The sequence below is a fragment of the Dysidea avara genome, chromosome 3, assembly GCF_963678975.1.
Source record: "Dysidea avara chromosome 3, odDysAvar1.4, whole genome shotgun sequence".
Taxonomy (NCBI): Eukaryota; Metazoa; Porifera; class Demospongiae; order Dictyoceratida; family Dysideidae; genus Dysidea; species Dysidea avara.
The window spans coordinates 9,285,579-9,298,954 of NC_089274.1; the positions used below are offsets into that span (position 1 = coordinate 9,285,579).

At 38.1% G+C, this 13,376-nt stretch overlaps 1 protein-coding gene across 1 annotated transcript; it reads right to left on the reverse strand.

Annotated features, from left to right (window-relative positions):
* Positions 1–3,035: 3,035 nt before the first annotated feature.
* On the reverse strand, positions 3,036–6,428 carry LOC136248306 (uncharacterized). The gene is made up of 8 exons (XM_066040100.1): positions 6,342–6,428; positions 5,316–5,401; positions 5,173–5,266; positions 5,029–5,108; positions 4,881–4,978; positions 3,848–3,987; positions 3,742–3,794; positions 3,036–3,093 (listed from the first exon to the last, which is right to left on the reverse strand). The coding sequence occupies exons 1-8, from the start codon at positions 6,426–6,428 to the stop codon at positions 3,036–3,038; spliced, it is 696 nt and encodes a 231-aa protein (XP_065896172.1).
* Positions 6,429–13,376: the final 6,948 nt, after the last annotated feature.

A 13,376-nucleotide genomic window follows, 5' to 3' on the forward strand; every position in this document is an offset into this window, starting at 1 on the left:
TCTTTACTGTTACAGTACCTATTTTTTGTAAACTGGTACCATTGCTGACTTATTTGCATTGTTATTAAAATAAAACATTTGTTACTGCATCCAAAACTTGCCCATTAATGCATTTACCTCCCATGCTAAATTAGTTAATGCTGCAGAGATGAAGCATTTTGTAAAATCTTTGTTACACTTTGTGCTTTAGTGTATTCCAACTGAGACTAAAAGCCCGTAACTTAGTAGCTATTATGGAACAGATTTGATTGATTTGATTAAACTCCTCTATCAAATCAATAGAATGTCAGCTGCTGCTTCATCTCAAATATTGTTTTCTTCTAGCTTGAGCACCAGTAATGATGAATTGTTTTGTAAACTAGCTTTTGGCTAGCTATTGCACCATCTGTTTGCAAATTAGCATAATGCAGAAATACAGTTTTTGTAGCTTGATATTATGAGACAAAATAGCTGCAACATCACTTGCTGCTTCATCACCAATACTGATACCTTCCATAATTTATTTATTACACTTTACAGGATTGTACAGATCAACATACAAAATTAAACTAAAGAGCTTAAACGATTAAATTAAAAAACTAATAAAATTTTACAAAGACCGATTTTTTGTAAAGCCTTTGTAATTGTTTTCACATGCAATTTATTACCACTTAGATCCAACTCCTACAACTTACAACCCTTGCAGTATCATCTGCTGCTTCATTAGAAATGTCATAACCCTCCATGTTCATACAGTTAGATGATGATGACTTATTTTGTAAACTTTCAGCAATCTTTATTGCATCTACTTTTGGCAAATTAGTGTAATCAAGGTTTACCTCACAAATTTGGTCACCATAAAATTAAATGTTTTTTTTTGTGACTGACACAGTTGCTTGCCATATTAAATTTCTTCAGTTATGAAACACTTTGTAAAGTGTTTATAATTCTTTATCACGCCCTTAGGTTTCAGGTTATTTTAACTTAGATTTAATACCTGTAATTTATTATGCAATATAACACTCGCAATATCTTCATCAACTATGTCATCACCTTTATAATTAAGCACTGTTAATGATAAATTATTTTGTAATTACATTGCAAATAATTCTTCTATTCACATATTAGTATATGTAATAGGACGATGGCTGTGGTATGTAATAGGATGGATGGCTGTGGTATTCAGGATTAATAGTGCGAGCATTGTAAACAGGAAGGAGTAAAATAGTGCAAGGCGAAGCCGAGCACTATTTCCTTCCTGTTTACAATGCAAGAACTATTAATCCCGAATACCACAGCCATCTGTCCTATTGCAAATTAATTCAACAACCATAACACCTGTTACTAGGCAACGGAAATTCAAAAATAACCACTGCAAAAGATCAATCATACTTAGCAACCATTGCTATGGTCTCAAACTGACGTTTACCTTAGCAATGGTTACTTAGCAACCATTGCTAAGCAACCCCATGGGACATCTATCACTATGGTAACACTAGTTGTCAAGTCGGACATTTACTTCTAATAGAATATTTTAGCCAATCAAATTAGTATTACAGGTTTTTGTCAAGGGACCTAGACAAACAAGTGTAATACTAATTCTATTGGCTAATCGCTTGATGTATTTCAAAATAATATGTCAAGGTGCTATTGAGAGTATTATACTGTAACACATTCACTTGTTGGATTATATACAGTATAATGATTTAGCTTATATACTAAAATCTATGTGGTACATGTATATGGCATGTTATAATTATAGTGACAGTTGTATGTGTATCAAAAAACTATAAAAGGATAAGAAGTTTGCGTTTGGATTGACAGATACCTTTCGTATATAGAATTTGCTATGATCATCACATCCCACACTAGCAGGATGTAGAATGTTTGCTCCTAGTTATGCACATGCAATCAGACAATTGGCTATTCTTCATACATGCTATGATATTTGTGAATCACTGAATTATATATTTCGGTATCAAGAGTCAGAGTAGCTACATGCATAGCAGTTGACTTGAGATGTTTTTAAAGACATACCTATATAGGATTTACTTTTCCATCACTTATATTCCCTAAAGAAACTTTACTCCACATTCAGATATGCCATCCCTGTTTAATGATTATGCATGGAAAATGATGTGTACACACAGTAATGAAGCAATTACAAACTACACATAGCCGCAGCAGAGCAAAAGTTACAAGCACAGAAGCAGCCAACAGCTAGTTGCATACAGTATCAATCTGCAAGTAACAATTAAGAAATAGTAACACCAACTGCACCAATCAGCAGCCACAGTACTGTAGTAGGCAGCTGCAAGCAGCAGCAGTGCAACAGACTATACACAGTAGTAGCAGTCAAGCAGCAGCTAGCCATGCACAAACAGTGGTCACCTACAAGTAACAGCCAGCAGCAAGCAGTAGCACAAGGAACAAACTAAGTAGCAGCCTGTTGCAAACAGCAAAAAATATCAGCAGCTGCAACTATATAACAGCAGTAGCATCTAGCTGTAAGGTGCTACCTTTAAACAGTATAATATATAGCTGCAAGCAGCAACAAGTCACATTTAGAAGTAGCAGCCAGCAGTTGCAAATACAAGCATCAACAACCTGGAAACAGCAACTGTGAGCTGCAAGCAACAGCAGTAGCAGTAGCAGCAGAAGTACCAATGGCAAACTGCACAGTAGCAAGTTAGCAACTGTTAACTGTAAATAGCAGCAAACAGCCACAAGCAACAGAAGCCAATAGTAGCCAATTTGCAGGACATATAGAAGACCTTGAAACTGACTGCTCATTGCTCAACATAAGCAATGAGGTTGCAGATGTATATTTGCAGGTGAAACGTTTTCTATACAGTTTTCAGGTAGAACATGAGCTAGTATGCAGGTGGAACCCTTGCAAGTGGAACATTAATTAGCTAGATTTGCAAATGAAATATATTAGATTGCAGATAGAATATTAGGCAGTTTACAGGTGGAACAATAATCAGTTCGCAGCTTGAATATCAGCTATAGTTCAGAAAACAATACTATTTTAATGTTTTTAATTTGACATTGGCCTACACAAAATTTCCAATCATAGTAATGTACTTGATATTGGTAGAATGTTCACATAACCTAATGCATAAATTGTGTGACCAAATGCCTAATCATACATAGTTTGTTCAGCACTGGTGATTCTAGACCTGATATACAGGTGGGGGGGCAGCATAAAATGTTGTATGACTGTACCATAAAGCAGAATTTTAAGGGAGTCGGGGGGGACCCCAGAAGCTGCAGGATTTTTGCAATTATAAGGATTTAAAATGGCTTAAAATTAGTGCTAAAACATTAAAAATGCTAAAACTAACAATACATATCTATACCACAACTTTCCCCCTAAATTTTAGAAAACTTATTTTTCAACAGGGCGGGCCTGTTGCCCCCCCCCCCCCCCCCCAGTAGAATCGCCTAAGTTGTTCAGACACTGTGACCAAGAATTTTTTTTCCTTATTTCAAGCATTGTCAATATTTCCTTAAACTGGATGATGCATGCAAACAAAATCGAAATACTTTAATATAATTGGTTTGCTTCAAACTCCAATGCATTTTAATTGTTTACAGTGAGTTTATTAGCATATATGCAACAGCACCATACATATATAATCAACACTCTTTTACTTACATATGATATTCACTGCTGTCATCCAGTTCACCAGATTCTCTCAAAGCCTGTAATCATAGCAATTTTGCACTTATCACACGTGAAACACTAATTTCACACACCTTAAAATAATCCATCCACCATTGCGCAGCTGTCCCCACCAAGCCTCAATACGCTAGTTTGTGCATGATTAAAACAAACAAATAATAAAATACAAGGTAAACAAACTTGATCGGAAGTAGATCGGCCATACATGAAGCTTTTCTCCTTTGCAAAGGGATCGTCATGTTGATCTCGCAAAAATGGCTGCAAAAATGCTATATTTGTATTCTCAGTTCCTCTGTCCGTTCTTAAAATTGTAGGGCACCCTACAGTAATAAACACATCAGTTTTAATTTATATGTTTAGCTATCATATGCCTTAAAACATACCACATTCAATTGATTAATTAAACACTGCAGCTGTAATTAGCCTATAATATAGTATAAAAAACTAATGAGGATATTCAAGGGTAGCCAGTGCTATCAGTACAAAGCAGCTCTTAGACCTCAGTTCATCAAAATAAGAGTACGTACTTATTACAATAGCTGCAATGTGTTTCACCACAATGTACACTAAAAATGGAAACAATAGACAAAAGGTATGGCGTACAGAAACACATTATAGAATAACTATTGTTTGTTCCCTTCTCTATTACTGTAGGATTACCTTTCTAACACTACAGATACATAATTATTGTCACCGTGAGGCATGTTCACTGACACAGTATAGCTACTGACACAGTATAGCTACAGCCACTATTCAAATGTAAGCCTTTTTGTATCAAATCTAAAAATGTACGTTATTATAGTACATTTGGATATTATGTCTTGGCCTTATATGCTTACATATACTGTATATCCGAGGATCAAATTGCCATCCTGCAGGAGCTGAGAATTAGGAAGGATGAGGGTGGGCAACTGTACCCTCTGCCATTTTTGAGGGCAGCACCTATTCACTTATTCCAATGCCCAAAAGGCAACTATCTTATGGTACTATATACTCAAACGCAATGTCGCTATATGGATTGCAAGTTGATGTTTTCACAAAATTTTCATCCTTGGAACACATCAGTAGACAATTAAAGTAAAGCAATCCTAAAATATTAAACTGTAAAAATGCTTAAGTCATTCAGCAAAAAAGTTGAACAAGTAATATCAAGAGTAAGAGGATTAATGCTTGGTTGTATGTATACTATATTTATCTCATGTTTTCAACTAACCTGCTAATTTTTCTACACAATTTAAATAGTACCCTGCAATAATGTATGGATCATTATTTGAGGGGGATACATGAAGCCAAAGGATTCTACGTGAGTAGCTGTTAAAAGGTAAGATAAGGATTATGCGCTTGTTTTTAATATTGCTTACCCGTCAATGCAGCCATGTATGGCAAAACCATACGGCTTTAATTTATCATATCCGTCACAATGCCATATATAGTCTGGCCCCTACAGTTCACCAGAAAAGTGGACACAAAGTACAATAAAGCATTATCTGGTGAAATGAATACACCTTGCTGTGATATATCCTTCTCTTCAGTTTTTTTCCTTTCCTAGCTGCAGCGCCTTCTGGGTTATCCAAAGCTGACAAAATCATCACAACATTTCTGTAGCAAAATGTTGCTTACCGACTAAATAAAGGACCAACTGACTCACCTTCCAACACGCAAACTATGTTTCTCTTTCAGCCTCTTGTGCAATATGCGGTAACCAATGCAGTTCCCTGACACCTCCCTTTCTTTCTATGAATACAGTATTGCAGTAATGATAGTCACATTTATTTTGAAAGACCGTAGAATGAATGTAAACAGTTGTCCCAATGTTGGATCCATGTAGCATGGAATTTGGAACAATTGCTTCTCACCCTTCTTTAAGCTACACAAAGCCTGCAACATACAATGAAAGCATCCTCTCACAACTCATAATAGGATAGGCAGAAATTCATAAACAACAAAAATTCTTTAATAGAATAGCCCTCATAGCTATGCAGCAGGTTGTATTGTAGTACTATGATACCGACTCTTCAACACTGACAATTTTATAATTCTTGACCTGTGAATAAGATACTTTTCCAGTACAAGATGTGTGGAGAACATTTTACCAGTGTCCTCGCAAGATATTGACCTGTTACAATTTTAGATTGACCGTTGTTACAGATCTGCCAGCCTACAGCAAGTGCTTGTGTGTTATCTCTTGAATACTATTTGCTTTATAGGCTATAATATACCATTCAGTGTAATTTCTGACTACCACAGATACAGGCTGGGGTAGGGGGGAATTGATTGCTATTAACTGAGGCAAAGATGTGGGTCCCTTGAACGTTTGGATACTAAGATACTGCATGTATTCATGTAAGGGGCCACTCACGCATATCGACTCGCAACTTGGAATTCATAGATCAACACCACAAGATTGCACATCCCTTCCTGTGACTGTCCCAATAGCTATTTTCCTGTGCTTTACTTGAATGCCTATACTTATCCTATAAGTAAGGAGCTGAAAATTACAGATTCCCAGCACCATCCGCAATCTCAGCCCACATCTGTGGACCATGGTAGTTGGGGATTTAATAGGTGCAAAAAAAGTATATCTCCCACTAGGGACCTACAGATAGGCTATAGACTAAACAGCTGTGGAGAAGGGAGTATGCGAATGAACTACTTTCATGGATACACAACTTACTTTAATAGCCGCTTCGACTTCTTCAAAGGAAGTTTGACCGTTTTTGTCTCTTCTTCGCAAGCCCATCCTCTTCCTCAGTTGATCCATTGTTAAGTTTATACCGTGCCGTAAGTGTAAAAACTTGCAAATGTCCTCATATGTATAATCGTCTTTGAAATAACGTAATATTAAATCTTCCTCACCCACTGTATGCAAAGCAGGAACAGGGGCGTAGCTAGCCAGAAGGTGATGGAGGGGCAGACATACCCCCACGAAACACTCAAAATCATTCATGATTGCAAAAAGGCTAATGACCCAATGGTGGGCTAGCCAACATACGGTGTTGTATTATTACAGTTTAAAGAACTAGCTACGTAACCATTTCAGTACTGACTGCTTCCAATCGAGGTAGCTATATTCGTCGAGCATCATCGCACGTGCCACAACTGTACTCCAACAAATTCATCCACAGTCCGGTAGAGCTAATACTTTAGTGCAAATACAGGTTACTTTACGTTAGCCACAGCCTGTGCTGCAGTCCTAGCACACTGCTGACAGGATGACGTATTCACTCACTTCACTCGGCGAAATTGAAATGCCATGTATTGCGCGAAATCCCACCTGTCTTGCTAGCAGAACTTGTAAGCTTGACTGATCCACCTGACTGACTGACTGACAAAGTAAAAACAGACTGCACTGCCGTACGTACAAAGGTCCAGTGTGATCGACTCGATAAAAAAAACTTGGTACATTTATTTAACTAACACTTTATCACCTCGTAGGCAGTAGGGTCGTCATCTGGTCTCCTTTGTCACTTGTGACTCCTGCCGCGGAGAAGCGGATCACTCTTTTTAGATTCAAAAATGTTCTATCACGCGAGTAATCTAGGCTAAATATAGAAGTATGTCTCTAATATTTTCATTCGATGGATTCACGAGCGAGTTGAATGTTGTGTGTGCGCATTCACTAGCAACCCCTGGTGATACCGCGTAGTAGTGTACATAATTTACAGTCATTTGCGTGTCAGTTTAATACTGGTAAACTTGTGACGAAGGTTAAAAAAAAATCATTTAGTGATGGGGGGGCAAATGCCCCCCCTTAGCTACGCCTCTGAGCAGGAATGGCCATGATAGTGCCGTGCTTGACACCATCCCATAATAACAATTATCACGTGCACATGACGTCTAATGACGTCGTATTTCTCAAAGAAATTCTATGGAAATTTTTGAGAAACGAGAAAAGATCGAGAAGTACTAAAGAAATTTTAGGGAAAGTTTCAAGAATAGAGAAAAAATTGAGAAAAAGGTGAGAAACTTTAGAGAAATGAGGAAATTTCTCGAGAAATTTCTGGAAAATAGACCGGAACGGGCCACCGTAAAAACATACTCGTTACGCTTGCTGCGCTTGTATCAAAGAGAAACAAATTGTTGTAACGACAGAATTTTGTAACCAACGACTGTGAAACTTCGCTACAGTGAACTCAAGTAAGTAATCGAGGGAAATAGGATGGTACCAACCCTCAAGGAAGTTATACGCATAATTAAAGGAGATTGAAAGTGAAAAAAACGGCCCAAAAATTACTTTAAACCACTTTATTTTCTTCGTAAATATATTCTATCCTTTTAACTGTTATAAACCTATTCCTTACCATTTAACAGAGGGAACCAGAGGAAATATCGGAGCAAAACAGGAACTGTTGCTTGAAGAAACGACTAAGTATCTTCCATTTTAAACCAAAAGTTTAAACCACCTTGCAGTACAACGCAACGGTAAAAGACTGTGTTGGTGACACGCCTAGCTTACCACAAGATTCGAAAGTGGAACCGGCTATAAAAGAAGCGGTATGGACGAGGCATGAAGGTACTATGAGCGAAAGTGTGACAGCGTGTAACAACCACTGTTAATGCGATACGCTTTGTTACAAAATCTACGGTCTGAATTCTCTCGCCAAAATCTCTCACATAGGCCTAAATACTTGCTGTAGTCTGTTGGATTACTATTTACGCTGCTTAGAACACTAATTCTCATGCTTGAGCACAAAACTGTCTTGTCCTATCAAGTCACGCGTAACGGAAATCAAACCGGAAATCGCTTGCGTTTCCTATCCTTTTACTCTATAATATTATCTATGCTAGTACTAGGTCCTTGTTTGCAGCAGTATCACGTGATTATTTGAGGTGCATTATAACAACCTTAAGGGCTTAATAAGCTGTCACAAACACTAAAAATCGTAATAATATCGATATTGTGATATTATCGTTTCACTGAAATCTACGCGATACAGATATCGTTTCATTGCAATACCGCGGTATTACTATAATACCGAGAAACCGTCCAGCCCTAAGCAGGACTAGATATGATCAAAGTTCATGGAGAAGTAGTTGGTACAGGAACTACATGGACAGAGATAGTGGAGTTTATGAAAGTTGGTCGGATTGAAGTTAGCAATAAAATATTTCCAGAAGAATGATTTATAATTATAATTATCAATTTCACAAATAGAAGGTTATACATGGTTAAAGTCGAGGTTAAAGTTTAGCTATTAATTGCAAAGTAATGATTACGTAGTGTGGATTTGAACTGGTCAAGTGTCTGCGACTCAAAAATGTGACGAAGTATATAGAAAGTTCCATTGTCTTGATGTAGAAGGTGTGAAGGAGTACCTGTAGGTATCAGTGTTACAGAATGATTCTAACGGTCTGAACGCATAGCATGGTAATTGGCCTGGTACTGTGATGTCTGGAGGTAGAACTCAGGTATGTATTTAGGTGGTAAGTAAACATTTTGGTTGAGAGTATTGTATAACATGATTATGAAAAATTGTTCTCTTTGAGATTCTAACGACTCCCACCTGAGTTTGTTGAGCATCTGTGTTACACTGGCATCATAAGTGTATACTCCTTCAATGTATCTTGCAGCACACCTCTGGACCCTCTCTAAAGTGATTTTATTAGTTGTTATGTGTGGGAATTCCAAACATGTAGCTGCATATTCAAGTTTTGGACACACCAAGCTGAGGTATGCTCTCTCTCTGAGGTGGCTCTTAAATTGCGTTTCAATAGTGCAAGCATCTGGTTTGCCTTGGAAGTAACTGATTGGATATATATGTTGATGCCACTTCAGATCATGGGGATTATGATACCTAAATATTTATAGTGGTTAACATGTAACAGAAGATGGTTGTGCAACCTGTAGGGTGTAATAATTTGTTTCTTCTTGGGTGTAAAACATTCATGGTAAAGCATTTCAATACATATAGTCTCATCAACCACTTCAGCTTGTTGCCAATTTTCTAGTGCACTTAGATCTTCTTGCAGCTTCACAGCATCATTGGGGGTATGAATATAGCCTTATATATTATACAGTCAACAGCAAAAAGTTTGACTGAGCTATATTATATGTAAATAGTTTCTGGCAGATCATTCATATAGATGGAAAATAAAGTTGGGCCAAGAACTGTGCCCTGAGGGGCACCAGATAATACTGAACATCTGGGAGAGGAGACACCTTCCAAGACAACACACTGTATTTAGGGTCACTGCTTGAAGGTTCTTAGTTTACTAATTTGTTAAGCTGCTTTACTGTAGTTGTACTGATAGTAAAGTGTCAGTAACTTTAAGTATATGGAACATAATTGTTTTACTAAGTTTTAAACTCTCAGTAAAACATCAGTGAATGCAGGTTTACTGAAAAACTACTAAAATACCAAACAATTAACTGTTCCATATACTGGGAGTATACCACTCTAGTAAACAAAGAAGTTTCAAGCAGTGGGTGTTCTGTCATTCAAAAAAATGATGAGATACAGTTGTTTAGGTTGCCTCTAATACCATACCATTCTAATCTGTACAGTAATAATTTGTGTGGTACTGTATCAAATGCCTGTAAAGATGATGTCCGTTTGCATTCCAGTATCATAGTAACAGGACAGATCATGTAGTAGTGTGATGAGCAGTATTTCACAAGAGTGGGAATGGTGAAAGCCATATTGATGGTCGCTTAGTATGTAATTTGCTTCCAGAATGATGTTAGAATTTATGACCTGTTCAAATAGTTTAGAGACAATGGATGTTAATGAGATTGGTCAGTAGTTAGAAGGTTGTTGTCGGCCACCCTGCTTGAAGATTGGTACAATATTTAATTTGATTTTTGATGGTGACTGTACACTGAGATAGGTCCATGTTGATAGTTGGTAGAGAATTCCACTTATGAGCTCCTGGTGGGGATGAATAGGTTTGCTCCATTAAATAACTAAATGTGAACCATAATCTCCCACTAATCACATTCCCCACAAAAATAATCATTTCCTTAAAGGTTTACTATAGCTACAATTTACACTGTATTTAGTTATATTATACTATTTCACCACTTGCTAATATTTAATTTTGTGTACTTGCAGTCACATTATGCCACAGTCCTGAGGTGAGTTGCTGGCAATTGTAATGCAAAATTGACTAAGACCCTACATAATTACATACTGCCAAATAAATTCATTAATGCATAATGCTATACTATACTGTAAGATAGACCAGGCAGTGTTGGAATCTAATTGGAAATGATGGGATCAGTTTAACTTAAATACACAAATAATTTGTGACTAGCTATAGCTAAACATAATAACGAAACAGTGTTAGTGATTAACATTATACCAGCAGCAGCAGCAGCAGCAGCAGCAGCAGCAGCAGCAGCAGCAGCAGCAGCAGCAGCAGCAGCAGCAGCAGCAGCAGCAGCAGCAGCAGCAGCAGCAGCAGCAGCAGCAGCAGCAGCAGCAGCAGCAGCAGCAGCAGCAGCAGCAGCAGCAGCAGCAGCAGCAGCAGCAGCAGCAGCAGCAGCAGCAGCAGCAGCAGCAGCAGCAGCAGCAGCAGCAGCAGCAGCAGCAGCAGCAGCAGCAGCAGCAGCAGCAGCAGCAGCAGCAGCAGCAGCAGCAGCAGCAGCAGCAGCAGCAGCAGCAGCAGCAGCAGCAGCAGCAGCAGCAGCAGCAGCAGCAGCAGCAGCAGCAGCAGCAGCAAATTTCAACTTCAGACCAAGTAACAACATGCATGCAGCCAGTGATCGTCGAACAAAATTATCATCGATCACGCGATCGTCTCATCATTAGTCTATTGTCGAGTGATTATTGTCCATCATCGCATCACTTTTGTCGCATAGGTAATCATCTATCATCGCATAATTATTGTCTACCGTCGCAAAGATATTGTCGATAGTCGCATAGATGTTGTCGCTTAGATATTGGCGCATGGCGCGACCTTTAAGGCCACCGTAGGTTTGTCCCAAGTTGGTTTGTCCATACGCGTATTTTCTTCGATCAAACCTCTAATCCCTACAATAACTTTTAAAGACATGATGTGGACACAAGCCGCAATGTCTGATAAATTTGTGAAAGCGTGCAGAACCCTAAAGACATTTTAAGCAGAAATCTTTTAGATTCCATTTAGTGCCACGCCCCATGCAAGCGTTTATAATCGCCAGATGTCTTATAAACAAGGTGTGAAGAGCGTTCATTATTTCCAGATGCCTTATAAACAAGGTGTAAAGAACAAAGTCACTAGGGAAGGTGTTTTAAGCATAATCTTCAATTTCTCTATTTAATCATTTTATAATAGATTAACCACAAAGGTCAAGGTGAATGCAAAACTGAGGTAACAAGCCTATAGGGGTTACCACCTCTATGTAGTGTGTACCATGGAGCTTGTGTTGTGGCTTTCATTAACCATTATGCACATACCATGGTACAAAATTTTGTAATGGAATGTGGTTTGGCAGTGACTGTATGAGCTTCTGTTATGGCTTTCAAGTTTTGTAAGATTGCTGGAATGTGGTTTGTGGTTTGCTGGTGACTGTGTATATGAGTTGGGGCCGGTTGTTGCACACAACTTGCACAATATTCAAATGTCATGGATACATGGATAAGATGGCCGCAAAATACATGAAAATTTCTTGCATTATGCTAAACATACAACAATGCTATTACAACATGTAATCAACATCAAAACATTACTAAAAACAGTTTTAACACTAGTGATGATTTCTTTGATGTCTGCATGACGACACAAGATTAAGTGAGACCTGTAAAAGAACATGCAAGCAGGCAGTGAACTTTACCTTGAATTAAACACACAAGTAACTAACCTGGAACATCGGTCGCAACACCAAAGACACTTGCTTGGATATCTGACGACACAATCGGCCTACAAAAATCAACAAGTGGGAATTAACAATATCCCTAAAATCTGGATACTGGAAAACATTTTATAAGCACGACATGTAAACTGACAGGGGTATTAGTTTGGTGCCATCATAACAGCACCTCTGATACAGAAATAATAAACAACTATATTCCTTAGTACTTACATAGACTGACCTGGAAATTCACTACACCCTTGATCCAACAATATAAATTGAGAACTATAAAAAAAAATACACAAGATAACACAATTCCTCTGTATGTAAACTGATCTGAAATTCATGACTTCCTACCTGGTACAAGGTTATGTATTGACCACACGTACAGTAGCGGATCCAGGGGGGGCACGTACCCTACCCACCCTTCCATCCCTTTCAATAAAAATTGCATACAAAATCGAGATACTCTAATAGAGCAGTCACTCTAATAAAGTGGTCACAGTGTTCATGGGACAGTGTATAGCTTAACTATGAAGCTATGAATAAGGATCTGAATAAGGATCTTTATATACTTTATAGTAAATACATTTGGTAAAGGGCAGCCATTGTTGCTGTGACTTTTTTTTTTTTTGGTCTTCAACTTTTCAGCAAAGTGCACCCCCCTTTCCAAACTCTGGATCCGCCCCTGGACCACATACAACTGCTACTGCATACTATGACCAGATTACCTGTAAAAACTGACAGGCGGGCATTAAATACAACACGCCCAAAATCTATGTCACTTTACACAAATGACATATTTGAGGATTACAAGTTGGCCCGGCAGCGACCTTACTACACAGTAGACATAGTTCTTGTTTATACGCAACTATGTTCCTTAGTACGTACATAGACGGACCTGGAAATTCAGTGCACCCTTGATGTCACTATAGT